This window comes from Varanus komodoensis, unplaced genomic scaffold (genome assembly GCF_004798865.1).
Source record: "Varanus komodoensis strain SLA01 unplaced genomic scaffold, ASM479886v1 scaffold43, whole genome shotgun sequence".
In the NCBI taxonomy this organism is placed as follows: domain Eukaryota; kingdom Metazoa; phylum Chordata; class Lepidosauria; order Squamata; family Varanidae; genus Varanus; species Varanus komodoensis.
This window is the reverse complement of record NW_025335985.1, coordinates 1,433,350-1,455,545: the sequence shown is the minus strand read 5'-3', so window position 1 is coordinate 1,455,545 and position 22,196 is coordinate 1,433,350. Positions and strand designations below refer to the sequence as shown.

The 22,196-nt window shown below is 43.9% G+C and overlaps 1 protein-coding gene across 6 annotated transcripts in view; it reads right to left on the bottom strand.

Moving 5' to 3' along the window:
• Positions 1 to 22,196, bottom strand: part of PIGG (phosphatidylinositol glycan anchor biosynthesis class G) — a 67,775-nt gene that overhangs the window by 38,283 nt on the left and 7,296 nt on the right. For 3 of the 6 annotated variants that reach the window (XM_044443925.1, XM_044443926.1, XM_044443928.1), the window contains exons 3-9: positions 21,200 to 21,409; positions 20,419 to 20,607; positions 19,312 to 19,456; positions 16,531 to 16,743; positions 15,199 to 15,416; positions 14,146 to 14,424; positions 6,458 to 6,915 (exon numbers count right to left, since the gene is read on the bottom strand). In XM_044443925.1, the coding sequence (XP_044299860.1) occupies positions 6,458 to 6,915; positions 14,146 to 14,424; positions 15,199 to 15,416; positions 16,531 to 16,743; positions 19,312 to 19,456; positions 20,419 to 20,607; positions 21,200 to 21,409 (1,712 nt within the window). Of the gene's footprint in view, positions 1 to 6,457; positions 6,916 to 14,145; positions 14,425 to 15,198; positions 15,417 to 16,526; positions 16,744 to 19,311; positions 19,457 to 20,418; positions 20,608 to 21,199; positions 21,410 to 22,196 lie in introns of those variants that run through there. The other 3 variants (XM_044443930.1, XM_044443931.1, XM_044443929.1) reach the window with 3 other exon arrangements.

Genomic DNA, 22,196 nt, shown 5'->3' with positions numbered 1-22,196 from the left:
GCCACCAGTCTATAATTGGCGGCCATCTCTGGATCCAGGGACGCCTTCTTTAGGACTGGCCTGATCACCACCTCCTTTAGAGAAGCAGGCACCTGGCGTCCCTCAGAGAGGCGTTAATGACCTCCAGGATCCATGCACCAATCCCGTGTTTGGCCTTGGTCAGTTGTCACAACGGGCAAGGGTCGAGTAAACAGGTGGTGGGATGTACTTGTCCAAGCACCTTGTCCACATCATCAGGCCGCAATAACTGAAATTAATCCAATAATATCTGACCAGATGGTCATGGCTTTGATCTTATAAGCAACCTGACATGCTTATCAATTTATAAACTGTTAATGATTAACACTGTACATGTCCTGGGACCCAAATCCACTGAGCGAACAACCCACTCCAGGAGCTGAAGCAGAGGCAACCTAAAAGAGCTCTTTCAGTTATGGCGTCCCGCATGTGGAGCCCTCTCCTCAGGAAGACTCACCTGGCACATTCACCTCACTCTTTTATGCAAAGAGTTTCCCTGACTCTAACTTTTGATGGCCAATTTTACTGCTATTTTTAGTTACATTATTTTGTAGCTTATATTTTCTGCTTATAAACTTTCCTGTAAAATCACCTTGATTTTTCTAAGCTAACGAGTGGCATACAGCACTATTCACATTCAATCTTCTACTTAAGCCTTCTATTAACACAAGCCTTCATAATACCATGAAACCCCTGCATGTTGCAAAGCATTCTGGGAAGCATGTTGCTCAAGCCCACCAAGCCTTAATATCATCCATTATAACCGAAGGGGTCCGCTAGAACATGTCCCAAGAGACTCCCTGCCACGCCACGTGGCAGGAAAAGGAGGTGGACAAGCGGTCCTTCAGGGATACTTTTCTCTTACACCTGATATTAAGGGATTCCTGATAAGCTTGCAAGGGAGAAAAAACATCTCACTGCATTCTGGCCTGAGCTGCTTTCACCCCAAGGATAAAATCTATTTCAGAAAAGCTCTCTTGAGCTACATCCCAGTGGTGGGTAGGGCAGAAAGGGAAAAGAGCAGGCTCAAGAAAGAGAAAACCCCATTTAAAAATGAGGGAAGGAGAAGTGCGAAGGCCAAGAAAACCCCTGATGATGAGCAGGCAGAAGAAAAGGGAAGGGGCTTTACTAAAGCCGTTGGCTTGTTGTAAGCCATCCCGAGATACCGAGGCATGAGGAGGCAGCATATAAAAGTTTTAAATAAATAAATAGATAATAAAGGCCCTGACCCGTTTTTCCTTCTTGGGAACCCCAGAAGGCCAGCCCTGAGGCTTTGTAGTCCTGAAGCCAATGTTCCTACTTTCTTGTGCCCCTACACCAATGGAAAGCCTTCTGCAGCCAGTTTGGCTTCTCTTGTTCTAAGGAAAGTCACCAGCTACCAGATGCAACTACCTGGAAAGCACTGACTCTCTTCTATGATGAGACATCAAGATCAGCTTCTTACCAGGGAGAAAAGTCAATTGTTCTCAAAACCTGACCAGATCCATCAAGTCAGCAGAGAGGTCTGCATTTTCCAGGGCTCTGCGTTGACCACAATTCATCAGGAGCCCAGCAGAGCAGCAGAAGTGGCATTACCCACCATTTCCCAATAATCCTAGCTTTTCTTTTAAAATAATAGCAATTTTCTAGCCATTAGGGCAACAAAGATATGCTTGAAAGTGCATGGGTAATACCTGATAAAACCTCAAAGTGTCAGCTCCTTCCGCCCCGCAACTAGCCGTGGTACAGAAAGCAATATGAAAATAGTATCAACCGCAGAGTTACAGAATTATGTAAGGCGAGAGACAACTCAAAAGCTTACACCATTTACACAAGCAGCAGAATTTAGCTTTTTGCATCACAGAAGTTGGGTTGCCTTGCTGCATCCTTTTCATTTTATTTTTAGCACAGAGCTCACACAACTCAGAACACCCTCCATCTAGACTCTGGTGGGCTGCCAGAAATGGCTGGCACCCAGCACTCATGGCACAAGATCACAAACAGCGCACATTTGCTCTATACAGCACGTTTCACAAGCTGAACAAGCCTGCTGTCAAAATGTGCGCTCCAGAAGAGGGAAGCTTAAGGAAAAGATGCAAAACCTGAAGATCCACATCTTTAAAAAGGTTCAGCCTGAACTAAGTCCCAAGTAAAAGTTTTCATAGATCCAGGGCCCCTCTCAGCCAGAAGGCTGAATTCATTTTCAATAAAGCTCTAGTGAAAGGCAGGGCCGAAAGGCAAAAGCAGCAGGAGCAAAAATACAAACATGTATGTATTAAACATGCCCTAATGTAAGGTTCTCACAGCCAGCAACAATGCCCACCCTTTAAAATAGGAAGTAGAACCACACAAACTCAGGAAACCTCCACAAACAACTGGCTGTCAGGAGAAAGGGGCACGGGCACTCCAAGGAGGCTGAGTTTTGCCTCCAGGCCTGGTTTGCTCACCAGCTGCTGGAGTTAGCATAGCAGTGTGATACAGCAGTGATGTCCAGATCTGGTCTCTGTCCTGAACTTAACCTTAGGCAAGGTACCAAGGTAAAAATGGAGCAAGTAAGAATGGTAAGGAGAAGACAAGCCTAGCTTCAACCATGGGAAAGAAGAGCGAGAGCTGCTGGAAGTCTGCTCCCGCTTCTCTCTTCCTACCCCTCCAAACTATGAGCACAGCTTTCCTCACGTGGTGCCCTGTACTCTGAAATACAGGCCCAATTGGTCCAGGACCCAGCTAGCATGGCCAACGCTCAAGAATGCCGTGAATTCAGTTCACAACATCTGCACATGGTATGCTCAGCCTTGAGTGGTCCACCCAGAGAGATCATACTAACTCCATCTTCCCTGGGTCCTTTTGCAATCAGTTGTAGATCTCTGGTGACGTGAAAAGTCAGGTCACCTAGCACTGGCATTGCAATGCTGAAGACCTGACTGAGATCATCTGTGGACCATTTAACCAACCTATTCAGTAAAATTGCTAGGTGCCTGAACAACAGGAATCTTCCAGCTCCCTTCTCAAAGATGCAGATGAGCCATTACCCAAAAATCAACAGACAAAAACAAGAGATTCTTCTGGACTATCCACCCAGACAATGTGGGAGGGCCCAGTGGAGGATCTTTCTCTTCCAGGCGAGGTGCCAAGAACAAATTGGAAATTGAGAGACTGCCCACAATCCTTCTAGTACAGGTGCTCAGGTGTGTACAGGTGCCCATCCTCCAATCAAATGCAAGAAGACTTGATACAGGCACCAGGAAAAGATTGTCATGGATGTAGCAGGTCTTCAAGGAGCCATGCAGGCCACTTAGCACAGGGCTGTGCTAGCTAGACTGTTTTAACCCCTTTCATTTGTTTGTCACAGTATTTGCTACTTTTTTCTGCAAAATGATTTGCCTCTTTTAAGCATTTGTTGCGTGCTCAGAATCTGACCAGCCTTTTCCTCATTCAATACTTCTCCCTCATTCTTCTACCCAGTCTTCCCCAAATCCAAATTGTTTGCTTTGCTGCGAAAGTGAGGAGGCTCACAAAGAGGTACGCAACGCTTTTGGGTTGCGCTATGCTGCTTCAAGACCAAGGTTGCATGCCCATGCTGAACTCAGAAGAGCAGAAAGGAAGCCCAAGGCAAGGGCTTCAGTGGGATCACCGGCCAATCATTCCCAAGGGGCTGAAGTGCTTGGGACTTCAGGGACTGGGGTTGTTTTAATGCCAGCAGTGGCACTCAGCACCAGCATGAACCACCATACTGGACCTTGTGCCGTCAGACAGGGTTGCCTGCAGAAGCCAGCGGGTCACATCAGAAAACCAGGATTGGGAAGGGTTAATTCAGTCTTAGCCTCCAGTCTGCTTGGAGGCTAACACTTTTCATCAATGACTTTTCTCCCTTCACGTTCCCAGTAAGTCCCAAAACAATCAATGGATGGATGGATGCAGAAGGGGCAGGAAAAAAAATTACGATAATAAGAAGGATAAATTATAGAAACATAGAAACAGAGTGAGTCAGAAGGGGTCTCCCGAGCCATCTAGTCTGACCCCCGTCTCCAGCTGGCTCTACTCACGACATGCCCACCATGTACATGTCCAACCTATTTTTGAACACCCTCACCTATGGGGCCTCAACCACCTCCCGTGGAAGCCCAAGAATAGAGGGGTATCACCTTTTCAGAAAGGACAGGAAGGGAAATGGAGGGCATAGCTTTATATGTCAGGGAAGGGATAGGATGCAGTAAGATAGAATGCAGCACAGATGGGGATTTGGTAGAGGCAGTCTGGGTGAAACTTAGGGGTTTTGACAGGAAAAGAGACCGGACAGTGGGGGTATGTTATCGCCCTCCAAGACAACTTGAGACCCTGAATGATGTCCTGCCAGACCAGATTCTAAGGATATCTTGGGGGAGAGACACAGTAATTATGGAAGATTTCAATCTCCCAGATATTAGTTGGGAGACTCACTTGGTGGTGACAGCCAGATCACGTCACTTCCTAAAGGCTATAGAGGGAGGGTTTTTCACACAGAGGGAGGGTTTTTCACACAGAGGGTCCGAGAGGCGACAAGGTGGGGGAACATCCTTGACTTGGTCTTGACCAACAGGGAGGAGCTGATAGATGAAGTACAGATTAGGGGAGCTCTGGATGCGAGTGATCACTCCATCCTTTGCTTTGAGATCAGGGAAAAAGGGATGTGCAGCAGGTCGAGCACTAGAAGCTGGGACTTCAACTGTGGCCAACTGAAGGGAGGCAAAGGAGAGTGCCGCCATGGATGCGAAAGGAGGTGGTCAGTGGGATTAGACACAAGAGGGACCTCCATAGGAAATGGGTACTGGGGCAAATAGACAAAAGGGTATACCAGGAGGAGGAGGCCCATTGCAGAAGGATTTTTTGCAAGGCTAAGGCTGATTACAAGCTGAGACTTGTCAAGAATATCAAGAGCAACAAAAAGGGCTTCTTTCAGCATGTAAATAGGAAGAGAGAGGGGAGACAAGTAGTGGGACCACTAAATAAGGAGGAAGGAGATCCAGTGACCGATGCGAGGGAACAGGCACAGATGCTAAATGAGTATTTTGCCTCTGTGTTCTCCCCAAAGCAGGATGGGGGAGATTCGCATAGGAGATTAGATGAGGTCAGGGACTCAGAGGCACAGATTAGAGTCACCACCGCCCCCTAGAAGTCAAGGGGCTTCTCAGGGCATTGGACATTATAAAGGCGCCAGGTCCTGATGGGTTACACACAAGAGTACTTAGAGAGTTGGCAGGGCTTCTCTCACGCCCGCTGGCCTCCATTTTTGAGGCCTCGTGGAGAACAGGTGAAGTTCCAGAGGACTGGAGGGTGGCTTCAGTGGTCCCAATTTTCAAAAAGGGTAGGAGAAGGGACATGGGGAATTACAGACCAGTTAGCCTTATGTCCATTGTAGGAAAAACAATGGAATGGCTCATAATAGTGAGAGATCTAGTGATGCTAGATAGGGAAGGGAGGCTGGCAGCCACACAACACTGTTTCCACAAAATCAGGTCCTGCTAGACAAACCTTGTGGAATTCTACGACAAGGTTTCAAGATGGCTAGATGGAGGGGATGCAGGGGATGTGGTTTACCTGGATTTCAGCAAGGCCTTTGACAAAGTGCCCTATGATATCCTGGTGGAGAAACTGAGGAGTTTTGGGATAGACCAAAGCACTGTCTGATGGATTAGGGCAATGACTGACTGAAAGCAGAGGGTAACCATTAGTGGGGAATCACTGGGGGATGGTGGCTAGTGACAAGCGGGGTCCCCCAGGGCGCTGTCCTGGGGCCGATCATGTTTAATCTTTTCATCAATGACAAGGAAGAAAGGGTGAACAGTCTGCTGATCAAATCCACAGATGATACTAAAACTGGAGCAGTGGCCACAACTGAGGAGCAGGTACTCCAGATCCAAAAGGATCTGAACAGACTATGGAAGTGGGCAGGAGACAACAGGATGGCGTTCAATGTGGGTAAGTGCAAGGTCTTGCACTTGGGCCATAGGAATAGGTGTCAAAAGTACAGGTTAGGGGACAAGTGCCTGGAGAGCAGCAAGGGTGCTGGTTGACTGCAGGCTAAACATGAGTCAGCAGTGTGATGCAGTGGTCAAGAGAGTGAATGCCATCCATGGTTGCATAAATTATTTGTGTAATCTGCTCAGGACCTTTGGGAAGAGCAAAGCAGAACTCCATGAATATGTGAGACTGACCTATCTTCCATGATTTTGGGGACTGCTGAGAAAACTTGAAGGAACTTTCAAAAGCATTGTACAAACATCGTGTATTATAAATACTTGCAAATAATTAAAGCGAAGAATTATCAGCTTTCCTAGCTACATGTGCAAATTTAAGTGAGAAGACATTAAATAAGCACCTTCCATTATGCTTCCCTGCTTGGTGACCTGGAAAAGGTCACTCCAAATGAGTAGCTATTAACAAAACTTAAATACACCAATCACAGAATAAGTCAAATATTCACCTTGTCAACCAGTGTCCCAAATCTGACCTATGAGCCCACTGAATTCCAGTCTGATTTAAGGAACGAAGGAACCGGCAGCTAATAAGAATGACCCATGGAGTTGCTAAGGCCATCCACTTCTCAGAACCTCTTGCGCTTTCAGAGGACATGAACTTGCTCATTTTCCAATCAGCCTGCAGGAAGTCAACGTCACCCTTGTGGCAGGAAGGGACTCCCTTGCTCTCTCCAGAACTTGATCTGATGGCAGAGGGAAGCTGAAGATCACGCTTTTTGGTCAAGAAATAGTGTCCGTAGACCTCCTGGCACAGGGCGAGGCAAAGGGTATTGATGAGAAAGTACCACGTCTGGTGCTCTTCTTCAATGAAGCTGCTAGCAGCCAGACTTGACACATGGCCAACCGTGCCTGCCAGTATGAGCAGATCTAATTCAGACCAGCTGGAAGTGGAGGCAGCTGGATTCTGTGAAGAGAAAAATGTGTTGGTGATATAATTTGGAAGAATCCAACATATCATTAGAATCGTCGGCGTATAAAATTGCTTACAGTTGCTGCTTCAATGACAACTGTATTTTGGTGGCCTTTAATGTAATTCTCCTATATTCCTAGTCTGAAACAAGGTTAATTTCAACGTAATTCAGAATTACTGTCAACACTCCGTTAATTGTGCCATTGAAGCGACAGCACATTCTCCTTCAAGGACGGCACGCAGCTTCTCCCTGAATAACCAGTGTAACATTTAAAGTTCATATTGTCTCTAGTCTTGCATCAGAGTAGGAAGTAGCTTGTGTGGAGCTAAAAATAGAAATCTTTCAGCATTTGGAAGATTCAAAAGGAGTTATGGAGAGAGTTGTTTTTGAATCTCCATCAATATAGCCACCTTCCAGCATGTTGCAATGCAAAAAGAAAAAGGTAGTAATAATCTGCATTCATTAATTCTTCATTCATGTAGCTTAAGAGCCACTGTAAACAGAATATTGATCTGCTGGTTATTATCTGGCACACAGTGAAATCTTCATACCTCCAAAACAGATAGGGTATATATTAAGAGCTCTAGAGCTGACTGATTTAAAAGAAGTTAAACCCTTCAAAAACCCTTGCATGCCATTTTCAATAAACTGAAGAACACTTGGTTGCACAGAAAACATGACAACTCTGGAAAAACACAGCCAAGGAAGATGCAGGGATCACATCTGCATAATAATATTATACAACACAGGGAGATGAGCAACTTCAGAAGATTCACAAATGGCACTTCAGTCCATCCCAACATCATCAGCTGCATCACTCAACAGGAAGCCTTCATAAAGACTTAACCCCCCGAGGCCCTAGGTAGCAAGACCAATGGTCAGAGACTGTGGGACTCATAGTTCAAAAGATGGAAGGCAACAGGTTACCTACTAAGACCCATAGACAGCATATACAGTGGTATCTTGGCTCACGAACTTAATCCGTTCCAGGACTCTGGTCATGACCCAAACTGGTTGTAAGCCAAGTTAAATTTCCCCATAAGGTTCAAAGTAAATAAGGTTAATTCATTCTGTAACCATTTTTTAAATCAGAAAAATGTGAAGCAAAGTGACAACAACAAAGATCGCGGCCATCTCCCCCCCAACCCCAAGCACAAGCGCAACCATCTCCCCGCCCTCCCCAGCACGACTGAGATGGTGCCTGTCATTCCTGTACGTGCCTGTCATCCCTGCAGGCGCCCGTCATCCCGGCATGCTGGGGGGGGGGGGGGGAGACGGGCGTGATCGCGGGCGCATTGGGGGAGGGAGAGATGGGCGCAATCACAGTTCCATTCGTGCAGGGAAGGCGTGCCTGATCAGAGGCACACTCCTGCAGGAAAGACAGGTGGAATCTCGGCCATCTCCCCCACGGCTCTGCTATGCTGCTCCCGTCTTTGCTGCAGCAGCACGCCTCTGATCATGCATGCCTTCCCTGCACGAAAACAACTATCATGGCCATCTCCCCACTCGGGGGGGGGGGGGAGGCGATGGCTGCAATCTTGGTCACCACCCAAAGCGGTGCTTGAGACCCAGGTCAAATTTTTTCAGAAATTTCTGTTTGTGACCCGATCTGTTCGTGAACCAAGGTGTTTGTGAGCCGAGGTACCACTGTACCAGGGTGGTCAAACTGAGGTTCACAAGTCACACGTGCCTCTTAAACTCAATTTTGCAGTTCATTGCTTGGTGCCTGCAGGCACCCACTTGCTGCCCGCCACTGCTGCCCACCTGCGGCTTTCAAGCATCTGACATTTACCATATATGGCTCTTCCACTGAGCAAGTCTGACCATCCTTGGTATATATGAAAAGAAGGAATGAGCTTCTTGCTAGGATATTGCTCTACATCAGGGCTGCAGGCACTGAAAATTTAGTCAGCCCGAAGACATCAGCTAGTAACTAAAGAACCCATTTACTTCCAGTCTTTGTTCATGGACACACAAATTTTATAGCTGATCTTGTAGGATCTGACACCCTGCATGAAAGAAATGGGGAGACTATTTACAGTTCAGTCTCATTTTCTACAGAGACACTGTAACTCCTGCCCTGGTTCTTACAAATCAAATCTTTTTAAATCCGGTATACAAATAGGAAGTACCAGCTAAGGATGTGGATTCTTTGAAACAGTCACAATGCCATTGACATTATTTCTCAGTTTGTGTGTAAGACAACCGGGGCCTTGAGAAGATCTGAGCATAAAATCAGAATAAGGATTAAGAGTGCTTCATTGAAGTGCAACATTCAGATTCTACAATATCCTTTCTGAGAACAGTCCATAGCATTCTGCACAGAATCCTTCAGCTTTGCTATTATATAAACAGGGTGGATTTATTTGCAGTGGATTATTACTGCCAAAAACCTCCTGGGAAACAGCATAGAAAGGTCTGGAGTTGTGGGTCTTTCTCAATTGCTAGAAACTATTATATTCAACAGTTCTCTCCCTTCTGGATATGTATTTCCTACTTAAACCTCGTAATTAATTCAACATTAATCATTTGCACAAATTGCAAATAAATGTAATTGCACTGAAACAAAATACTTTTATCTTAAGAAAAGTATTCTCACTTGTGTTATATAGTATCTCAGCACCAGACAGGTCAGTGTTATGAGGCCATTCTTGAATTAATTATGCAGACACAACTTGCATAGAAAAATCTTGCTCACAATGAGAATAAACTCAAGTAACTCTTCAATAATTATTTATCGAATATTATTTTGCGACTCATTCAAGATTCTGTGCACTTGCAATAGAACACATGTTGCATAAACAAATACATTCTGCAGGCCTGCATCTTCCCTAGATGGTAGGCATGCCATGAGCAGAGCCAGCTGGAGCCAGGGGTTAGACTAGATGACCCAGGAGACCCCTTCCAACTCACTCTGTTTCTGTTTTTCCATCTCCTGGAAATCACCAGACACTAGATGTTTACATCACTTTTGAAAGGCTGCAGCATGAAGAGCAACATGCAGCCTTAGAATACTTGTCAGACAGAGCACCAAACACCCATCCTTCAAACAGCATCACTTGGCCATTTCTGAGTAGAATTCAAAGTGCTGTGCTTAACCTTTAAAGCTTGGGATCCAAAAGGAGAATTTATCTCCTCTTGAGGGCTTTATTTCTCTTCTGCTGTAACACATAGCTTCTGAGTGTCCCTAGAATGAAGCAGCTACTGGACTATAAAATTTACTGGAATACAAAGTGCAAAAAATATGTTGGTTTTTTTGCACTTTGTTGTAGGGGAAAGAAAACTACAATTGCTTTGGTCTAAAAATAAAACACACATACATAATGCACACTAGTGCTTTATTTGAGCAAGATTTATATCTGTCTATCTCTCCTGTGCAGTTCTCCAAAATACAGTATAGCCTAGTTCCACCTTCTTCTTATAGCACCAATGTAGATTTGTTCATGCATTCCTATTCAAAGAATATACAGGACATCAGACATGATACAAGATGGGACATTTCAGACATTCCAAACAAGCTGTAATAGAAAAATGGGTGTGATTCATGTCTCCTCTGCTGCCATTTCAGATATCACAGGTGTTATCATCTCCATAACGATAAGGCGTGACTCCTTCCCTGGTCCTTTTACACGAGAACCAGAGAAGCAGGGGCGGAAATGGAGAGAAGCACGAGCTGCTTATCATTCTCCAACGCAGTTTAAGAAGCCTCAAGAAACCCAGGAGAGGCTACCTGAAGGTTTGATTTTCATTAGTTGGATCCAGCCAGTTACTTTTTTTTGACAACTGCTTATCTACCATTTCACTCTCCACATTATCAGAGCCTCAATAGCAGACACTGAAAAAAAAACCTGTAAGCTATCTCACAAGGCAGGAAAAATGTTCAGAGGGGGGGGAAAAATCTTTAATTTTTTCATTTCACTCTTTTCAGTTTTCACATTGGAATTCAAACAGCCTCAAGAAGTTTTGAACATCAAGAATAGCTTCAATCCTGTGCATGTCAGGATAGGAAGAAAAGTCTAACAAGCCTCTGTCAGCTAGCATGGCTGACTGAGAAATGGAAGGAGCTGCAGGGCTTCGTCTGTCTTAAATGTATAAGATTGCCCCTTCAAACATGGATTCTGGTCCTGACTAATTAATCCACCAACTAATTATTGCAGCCCCCTGGTTTTTATATCTCTGCCCACACAGATTTTAATAGGTTCAAATTCAAGCTTAATAAGTTTATTTTTCTCATCTCCCTTAGTATATTCCAGTTTATGCCACGGAGGTTTGCAATAAACTGCCTGTTACAGCAACACATATTATCCAGTTAAACTTAATCTGAAAATGCTACTTCAAAACCAGGATTTCTATTATTGCTCTATTATAAAAATCAGATAATGTGGATTACTGGAAGAAGCGCTTTGCATGCAGTGATTTTCAGAGATTGAAAGTTGCCTATCAAACAGCCAAGCCAGCAACTATCCTTCTCCACTAATCTCCCTGGACTATGCTCTTATGCTCTGATAATTTAGTCATTATAACTGAGAGCACTTAACCTTTTAGGCAGCTATGCTTCCACAATAACAAATCCATGTTCAAAATTTGGCATGCTCAGATCATTTCTAATAGCATCAGAGTGCAAAAAATCCCAGTTTAGCATGTTTGGGGTACTGTGCATGTGTTTTAATAATAACGACCCAACTGAATAGGAGACTTTTTAAGGAGTTTGCTTCCCAGAAAAGTACACCTGGCACCAACACTGTAAGTGTTCCAGCGCCAGGCAAATACATTTTTATTCGCTCAGCATTTTAATGTTTAAGCAATATATTGTTAATATGTACAGCCAGTTTTTCACTTTATCTTCTGATCTGGTTCTTGTTTTCATTTGTTTTTAATCAAAATTTTGTATTTATTGATTTGCATAATTACATTATAAATTCTTTTGTTTAGTTTTACTTATTGCTTAATTGGAATGTTTTATTGATTGTTAATCTGTTTTAATATATTGTATTACATTTGGATTTTACTGAGTGTAAACCATTCAGAGAGCCAACACAGCTGAGTAAATGGTATACAATTTTAAAAATAAATAAAGCCGAAAGGAACAAGGAACCACAAGACAACCACCCCATCCACAAGTTCATGCTGTACCAGCATACCATATACTGCATGAAGGTTGACACAACCTCACAGCTAGGGCCCAAATTAGACCAGATGACATTGGAGCATTGCTGTTCCCAAAGATAAATGTGTAATAGCAGAAGTGCATGTGGTCACAGTCCCATTTCTGTTTCTTCAAGAAGCAGCCAATAAGGAAATGGAAGTTCACAGCATGACAGCAATGCACACTTCCTTCCCTGTAACGTACATGTTACAGGAAAAAGAGACAGAAGGAGACACAGGCCTGCCATACTCAGTGGTCCCCCCATGCTTGCCAAAATATCTGCTCTAGGCCCCAGTCTCCTCCCATCTCAGCAGCACATTTCCACTTTCAGGGAAGCAATTGGCATGGCTCTTCCTGCATTGGTTGTGGGCAGGGCAGGGCAGGGCAGGGGCTTGGCCATGGTCATCTGAGCATTGAAGTAGGAGGGCCTCAGTGCTGGGACTTGGAAGAATCCATGGTCCTCCAGATGATGTCTGGAGACCACAGAACTGTGCCCTCAGTGAAGATATTGGATGTGCACTGGAGGAGGAAAATGGGTTTAGAAAGTATTAACATTAGATGCTATGGACTATGACAGGTTACACATCTGTGGGGCAGAGTGTGAGGTTAAGCTGTGATTTGATTGAAAAGTTTCAAAGACAAAGCTTCGTCTGTTTTACCATTTCAGTTTTAGTCCCAAATACCACTGCCTCAGAGCCAAGTAGATAGCTATGTAGGGACTGGTAGGTAGCAGAAATGGTGCTGAGATGGCCATGCCAACTTCCAGGGCAGGCAGGCATGCAGGTTGATGGGTTGTGAAAATTTAAATGAACATTTTACAATAAATTGTTAAACGTGACAGATTTCAGGATATATCAATGTACTGACTCAAATCCTCAGTGAAGCTCATTAAGTGACTGTGGCATCTCCCTATGCCCAAACCTTAAAAGAGAGACAAAGACTGACTGGAATCGGACTTCAAGAGGAAGAAAATAAGACATCAGCAGAATATGCAAATTCCAAAAAATGTGTTCTGCTGAACGGAGACCTTTATGCTGGTAAAGGGATGTACAATCAGTTTGCCATGGTTAGCATTCTAAGTGAGGGACAAGTAATCTGGTATATTCCAGATAATTTGGACAATTCCCAACAGTCCCAGCCAGAATAGATGTTCTTTTTTCCCCTTCTTCCAAGCAGACCAAGAGAAAGCCTTTTGGGTTGAAAGAATTTATTTTAAAATTGACAAGCTAAGCTGTGCTACAAATGAAAAGGATTTTAGCAGTTAATAACAACAGAAACAAGCCAAGTTAGAATACTGCCCATTAGGGAAATGCAGCTTAAGGACAAGAAGTTGACTCCAAGTGGAATACTCCTCTTCCCTTCTCAAATGAAAGGAGCAAACCACCCCTTCAAGAGAGGCCCTCCTGTTTCAGGGCCAAGCACTGGGCACATCTGAGGCTTCTAAACTGGTCCTGCCTCTTAACTTGATGCCACATCCTTGAATTAATGACCTTAGGTCCTCAAGGTCCAAAGAGAGCAAGACAACTTTTTTCTGGGGAACTGAGTTCTAGGGAGAGGTCGAAGGCTCACGACTTCTCTCAATGACTGAACCCCCTCCCTGAACAATTAACTATAGCACCTCTTCTCCAGGGGACAAGGAAACGAGATTCTCTGGATGCGGGTTTCTGATTCTGGTCCATGACACTGCTCTAAGCAGTGCTTCCTCTTACTCTTTTTACATCTTGGAGGCGGGGGACCATATTACATGCAGGTTTTTTTTCAGTTTTTTAACACCGGGGGAGGGGGGAGCAAGCGAACAAATGCACCCACCAATGACTGTGAAGCATAAGATAGTCTGGAGTGCGGGAAGCAACCTAACACTTTTTCCAGTTTCTTTTCAAAATCTCCCGCCCTCCCCCAGCAATTTTTATCCACACTGCATGTGCACCTGGCCAAAACTGAGGAAACCTGTGGCAATTTTCAGGCTAACTAATATTACGACAGCAAAGAGTTAATGTGTAATGCCTGTCTTTAAACAAAACTGAGCTTCAGTACAACAGGTAAGAACAGCTAAAGTTACATTTCCCACACATCTTACCTTCAGTGCTTGTGTTGGATTCACAAACGCCTTTTCCATAGCAGCCAGAATGACACATAGGAGCCCAGAAATCATCACGATCACACCAAATGCTGTCAGCCATGAAATGCGGCAGAAATAGCACAGGCTTTCCATTGAGGTGCACACGACAACATGAACAGCAGAGAGCATCAGGCACATCAGGAAGAAGAGCAGAGAACACAAAGGAGAGAGGGGCACTTCAAATTCTGCCCTGTTGCTCAGTGCTTTGGGGACGTTCAATAGAAGCAGCAAGAGCACCTACATGGAGGAGAAAAGAACAGATAATAGACAGAAATGATCAAAATCAGGGGAGGAGGGTCTGTTAAGACTCTCACATCCTTGCATGTCAGTTGCAAACCGAGTCAAATTTTCTAACAATTCAGTGTGCCAAGTAGAAGTGTTAGTGAACAACAGCAATCTTCCTCAATTTAGTGCCCCCTACATTGCTGCCGCGATTAACTTTCAAGGAGTGAGGGCTACCTGTCTTTTTACATTATTTGCAGCCACAGATAATATGAACACCAGGAAACAAGAGAAGAAAATTTCACAAAATGAAGCAGTGGGGAACAAGCAGTTCCACTTGTCCCCCAGAATTCTAGGTTTATGATTGACAAAGAGCACGATGATGGTACAGTAAGATATCCTTCAGCTAGAGTGGAAAGAGTTTGCAGCCCTGCATATGTTGTCCAGGAGGGGGTAAATCAAAGAAAAATCAAAACCCGCATAGGTCATGCCCAAGCCTCTTGACGCACCCAAAGTCACATGGACTCTGGGCTCACCACTGAAAGACCACCACCTACTTCTGATACAAGAAGTTCCATCAATTAATTTCAGAGCAGGAACAGAGTGCTTGCAAAGAGGGCCAGTGCAGTGCATTACTAAACTGAACTAATACACATGATGGCTGCAATATTTGATTGTTGTTTCATTTGTTTTTAATTGCATGTGCTGTGAGCCGTCCCAAGATGCTGAGGCATGTGTGACGGCATATAAAAGTTTTAACTAAAGAAATAATAAAACACCCATTCATACCTCTAGAGCAATCACAGTTCCCATGATCATTGAGTACATGTCATACTGCACCACTTGCTTGCTTAAGGAAGAGCTCAGGATCTTGAGAGCCTCCAAATATTGCTTCAGGACTTTCTTGCCAAGATTGATGAGAACCTCTGAGGTGTTCCTCTCCAAATAAAGCTTGATCCAACTTCCATGAGATTTTTCCGCCACCTTAAACATTTCAAAGCTGGGATCTAGTAATACAAGACATTAATGCAGATCAGAAAGTTATCCAAGGCCGCTAAAGAAAGACTTCTTCCTACTTCCCTTGATGAAGAATTGTGACAGAGTTACATAGTTCCCCTGCAACTATGGACTCCGACCCACATTTGGAAACCAGAATTTGCCACATCAGTGGATAGCCTGGGGCAGGCTGCATTAACCTCTGCTGGAACTCAGAGTGTGACACACCACTCTCCTGGAAATGACTGCTCTGCCAAATGCGGCATTCTCAGCAACTCTGCAGATTTCTGGTTGGTTTGGGGGAGTGCAGAAAACCCACCCTGTTTCCAGGCAGAATCACCGAGAATCCGGCACTGTGGCAGCAGGGGTTGCAAAGCAGAACACAAATATCCTACAGAGCAGGATGCAGTCCACATTTGCTCACTAGCCTATATTTGGCTTCCTTATATAGGCAAGAAATGTATCCCTGCATATGTGAACTGTAAGTCATGGTTAACAGTAACAAGGAAAAGAAAGCAAAATCACCCCAAGCTTGGATCCCAATTTGCAGTGAGTCAGAATTAGGTATGCACTGGGCCAGAAACTGACATTCACAGACTGTCAGCAGATTCTGCACTACCTGAATCAAACTGAGATTTCTTCACACTTTTAATGAGCTTTCGTGTTCACTGTGTTAGAAACGTGACCAAAAGTTTTGCTTCTTTCATTCAGATTTGACATCCAAATCTCACATACTGTAAAATGTATCCTGATTCATGGTTCCATCTCTCTTTATCTGTGCAACACAGAATCTATTTCAATTGTCTAATGATCCAAAGATTAAATCTGGCCAGGGCAACTTCTTCTTCCTTCTCTTTTCTCCTCCTATATTCTTTATTTTATACTGTTAATTTTAATTTTATATTATTGTATTCTCAGTGTATTTTTTGTATTTTTGTATTTCGTGGTAATTTATTATGTTCTATTGTATTTCAATGTATCTTGTGTTGTAAGCCGCCCCGAGGCTTCGGCAAGGGGCGGCATAGAAATGTTATAACAACAACAACAACAACAACAACAATTCCCTTTACTAGTAAAAATACATAGAGAATGTTCGTGAATTATCAGCACAATTAACTTACTTGCCTTTTTCATAGGAAGGCATATTCTCTTGGAGAAGTCTGCTGAGCTGGAAGCCATTTAAATGCAAGTACCGTAGTTGTTCTCTTATTGTTTTCTGTTGTACAACAGGCAGCAAAATCCTCCCAACACTGCTCCTTGGAATGGGCAAGCCCAGACCTATGGCCAACGTGACTGCAATGTCAGTCTGCTGAATCAGTTCTGGACGTTTCAGAGGACCTAAGAGGAGGACAGAAATGTGGCTTAAGATTTGTTCACCTTCCCAAAACTATGATCTTTTGAAGAGGCCCACTGTAGTTCAATTTTTTATGTTTCCCCCTTTCATGGTCGCACTTCAATGAAGCAGCCCTCCATTATAACTGTTTAAGGTAGAAAAGTGCTACAGTGGTTCACAATCTATGGCAACATGTCATGGTCTGGGAGATCACACACTGCTTGGAAATGACAACACTCCAGAGCTGCCTCAGTTTTAGAACTCCACCTGGCTGGACCATGGTCGTTATGAAGAAAACCTTTTGGCTATTGGGCAGTACAGAAATAAGTACATAGATAAATAAGATGCAGATTTATATTTCTGTCCCATACTTCTTCTGGAAAGCTGAGCACACTCTCTCATCCTGAAACCATCTTGCTTAGGTTTTGCAATGACACAGCATAGTGTGAGCATCACTTTCTACTTCCACATATAAAAATAAAGTCCTGCAACACCTTAGAGATGCTGGGGATGGGGGCCAGGCTAGAGCAGCTTTAGGAAACCTTCAAGATACCCTGAAAGATTGTCTTTAACTCCACTTCAAGGTAGCTTTCCTGATCTTAGGAACAGCCAGCACAATTCTTTCCACTCCAGCTGCTGGGGGGCACAGGGACTTCAATTCCCAGAGATCTCCAGCCTTGAATCTGGCAATTTAAACTGTCCTATGACCCCTTCAAACAAGGTCTAGGAGTCATAGGATTGTTCCCTAACACATTTAGGATGCAATCTTATGCATGTTTAGACAGAAAAAACCCTACAACACCGAACATAGGATGTTGCCTTTATAGAAGCAAGAGTTCCATGGTTCACCAGATGCATCGGGCCCACTGATTTTTGATACTTAGTTATCTAAAATTATCTCCTCCTCTGTTTCTATGAAACCTGTCTAGCTTCTCTCTGCTTCAGTATTCCAGCTATTGTCCATTTCACCTCATGAAAGAAATCATTCTGAGAAACAGCTGGATTTTGTCTGTAAAAAAGTGGGGAGATCAATTATTGTTTTCCTGATTCTTCCCAGCAGCCCCAAGTGCAAACTGAAATCATCACATTTAATTTCTAACACTTCTATACTGCCCAACAGCTGAAGCTCTCTCTGAGGTTATTAAAATCTTAAATACATTAAGAAAACAATATACACACAAACTTTTAAACATACAACACACACACACACAGAGAGAGAGAGAGAGAGAGAGAGAGAGAGAGAGAGAATATTTAACTTAATCCTGGATTATTTTTTAAAAAATTGGCATTTGGCAGATCAGTTTTGTACCCTGGGCGCAAAACTGCTGCTGGCACTGCAAATGCCCCAGATGGAAGGCCTCCGTTTGACAGAATGTTTTCTCCACAGGTTACAATCAGTCTAACTACAAATTTCAGGTTTCAGCTAGTACAGGCAACATCAGACAGAATCTTTCCTGTATCAGTGCACCATCAGAACAACCACGCTTTGTCCTGTCAGCTTACAGTTGGAATCCCAATGTTTTCCTCCCATGGATTTCAGCTTTGGGCTGAAGGAGGGGGTTGCTCCTTTTTCTAGCACTCAAAACAGACTAAGAGGACCTGTTCTGAAACTCACATTGTGCCCTAATACATCTACATTGTATAGGGTCACCAAAGAATCCCAATGGCCAACTGGGCAGATTAGGAGGTAATATTTTATGCCCTAGGCATATTTATAAAAGGCAGGTGGCTGAAATTTGGCAATGGCTTACTACCACGCATGTGACAGTGAGTCAGAAGGAATACACTAAAGGCCTACCGATGTGCAAGTTACACAACAAAATGTGAATCTGCAATGCAAAAATTCACCTTAAGATCTGGATAAACAACTGATCAACAAGAAAAAAAATCAGAATCGGCTTAAAAAGCATGTAGTAGAGTATAATTTGAATATCTCTGCCCACTTCCTCTTCCTTGCCCATTTCCTCTGAAGGATGACCAAGTAGCCTTCCTGACCTCAAGCATCACATCAGCCTTCACTGCCTTCCCCTGTTCCACTCCCCTCTAGCAATCTTGATTTTTGTAAAGTTTCCTATGATGAAGAAAACTTGAACAATTTTCTGATGGACCAATAAAGGCACCACCCTATCATTAGGCTAACAGTTACTTTTCTAAATAAAACAGCTCACAAGGCTGTGTTCTCACTATGGTGGTAAACCTGCATCTGGACCACACCACTTATGACTTGCCATAGTTTTTTAAAAACCCCAGAAATCTAAAATAAGCATATTAGCCTGCTTTTCTTTCTGACATTCAGGTTTTTTTACATACAGGGATTTGGGTGGGTGTTTGTGGAGGAGTATTTAATCATGCCTGCTTCTACCTACAGTCTGAAGTCACCTACTCTTTCAGAACGTTTTTCAACGTAGCAACTTAAGAGTGCAATCCTAGGAATGTTCAGAGACAGAAAAACTGCTGCAGCTCTGTTTGCTGGGGGATACTAAATGAGTTTTTCCTGTTTAAATATGCATAAGACTGTACCCTTTACCCCTTTTTTGCACTGCCAGTACTGGGCAGAGAAATTCTATACTTACCACTCTTCCTGTCAAAAGCAGAGGCGATAAAAAGCAAGGGCGTGTGCACTTCCCCCTCCGAGGAACCTCCATGACTCCCCATCTCAGACATCCCATGGTCGCCACACACAACAAGTAAATGGGGAGAAGCCACTTCTCCCTCCTCCTGAAGAAAAGGAAATTTCCAAGGACTTAGGGGGTTCCACTGACAGACTTGGCCTTTTTGTTATTTCATCTTGCAGAGTTTAAGATTGGAAGGCAAAGGTTTACAGGAACAGTTGTCACCCATCCAAGTCTTACAAAAAGCACCAGAGCATAACAGAACCCGAAGAGTTTGGCTCATCACATACATATGACCATATGAACACACTTCCCCAAGCTAACATCCCCAAATTTGCAGGAGTGGGAAATACATAAGCTATACTCCAACGCATCTGGTGGGCTTCAAGTTGAGGAAGGTTGACGCAGCACGCTCAGGCAAACAGCAAGGCAAGGCGGATCTCGACACACTAACATACACATTTGCATTCAGCATTCTGCTACCAACCCAAAAATACGTGGATCCAATTTATCCCTCACTAACTTTGCCTCCTCTTCTCCCATTTGAAATTTGCACTGCAGGCTGCACAAGGCAGCACCCTGTCCTTCCTGCTCATGGCACTCCAGTGGTCACTCGGCATTTTACAGTTTTACTGGAAAAAGTGAGGACTACAATGAACGGGTGCATCATATACAAGCCAGCGCACTAAAGACACACAAGGGGATGCAATGCCACATGGAGACTGTGCCCTGATCTTCCTAGCTGGACCTTCTTCCACTCAGTCACTGATCTTTCTAGCATTTCCAGGTGTTTGCACAGTTCCCCCCGGTGCCATTCTCAAAGGCCAAAATGTGCCTTCTGAAGCTTGGTGGTAGCAGCTTTAAGACAAATATGTGAGTATTTTTGATAGTCTGGCATCACCCCTTCAGCTTCATCTGGCCCTGGCATGCTGCCCTCAAAAGCTCCTCTGAAAAGCAATTCAAATCTTGCACTGAAAGAGGTTCAACACCTTTGTCAGAAGGTCTGGAGCCCACAAAACTCCAATTCTCACCATCGACCAGATTCACAAATCAAAATAAGCATGTCACCTTGGAGAGGAAGGACGCATGAATCTTCTTGATTATGTTATCCATTTCAGAGAGCTTCGGCCCCACTAAAGGACTGTGCGGCCCACTGATGTGACCAATATGGTCCAGCCCTAAGTAGTGAAGGATAAGCAAATCCCAATCTTCTCTTTTCAGCACAGTATCCAAGTGCCTCGTGACATTATCATCAACCTTGGAAGAGAAAGGAAAAGAAAGGTGTGTCAAAGCTGGCACTGAACAGTTCATACTTCCAGTCTATACTGTCTGCCGAATCAAGCAACAAAAATTTTTCCTAGTCCAAGGATGTATATGCAGCATGGTTTCTTCTGGAAATTAAAGTTTCCTGCATAAAGGGAAACAAGCATGTTTTCAAAAGTAGCAGTGACTTAAAGCATTGCTTAAGAATGCAGCTGATCCATTCGCTGCCATACAGTTTGTTGATCTTTTAAGACGCATACAGATTAAATGCTCCTGCCAATAATTATTCACACACTGATCAACATACATCAACCTGAGAGCCAGGATGATGTAGCGGTTAAGAGTGCTGGACCAGGATGCAGAAGACCTCGGTTCTGGTCCTCACTAGAGGACCAGTGAGCATGATGCTCACTGAATGACCTTGGGTCATTCACAGACTATGAACCTAACCTACCTCACAGGGTTGTTGTGAGAATAAAGCAGAACCGTGTAGGCCACCATGGGTTCCTTGAAAGAGGAAGAAAGGCAGGATAGAAATGCAATGTAATAATAATCATAATAAAAACATGCCTACATGACTCCGTACCTCAGTGAAGTCCGGGACAAAAAAAGAGGTTGTTCCATCATATTCTATGAAATGCTTTGGAAACAGTCTAACCCAAGTCTCGTCCCCATAGAAAATGATCTTCTTTCCAGCTGCTTTGGCTTGCCATATCAAGTTATCATCTGGTAAAGCTTGAGAATCAAGGTTCATCATGATTTCAGTGAAACCAGGGATGCTGCCAGTTGTTAATGCCTGCAAAACAAGTATCCCCCCAAGAAAGGAAAAAGATGTTGATAGGGTTTGAGAGGAGGCGCTAGGCTTGGGATAAGGACATGGACATATGCGCATGGGTGATAAGACAATTCTGTGGCACTTCCATGAAAGAGTCAACAGGTTAATTAGAATGCAACTGCACAAGCCGGTCCTGATCACTGATCTACCACAGCCCTACATCACCAGTGGGGAATGTGCAGCCCAACCACTATTGCACTACAACTCCCATCTCTATGGACCATGCAGGTCAAGGCTGATGGGAGCTGGAGTCCAACAACCTCTGAAAGGTCATACGTTCCCCCACCCCTGCCAGGGCAGCAGTCAAATGACCCAACAAATGCTGGGTCCATGCTCAAATACTGCCAGATATTCCACATAATCAAGAATTCCAATGTATCTTTTCACTAATAGCACTGTCTCCTGACAGCAACAGAAGGAACGAGTTAAATCAGGTGTACTTTGCTCAACAGAATTCTCCAGAGTACATTTACCCTTTCCAGGAACATTTTAGGAATTAAGCCATCTGGCATGGGGTCTTCTTGACATCACCAAATGGAGGATCTGGATCAACTGGTAGTTTTCTGGGTGATCTGAAGTATATTGCCAAGGAATTCTGATTCCCAGTTTTTTTAACAGCATCAGTAATAGTATAATGCTCTAACTTTACTGCTGAAATGAAAGCTTTGGGTAACATGGAGTAGGTTTTTCCATGAAAAGACAGCACCTTTCTTTGAAATGGGTGTTTCATAATAGAGTACAGCTGGAT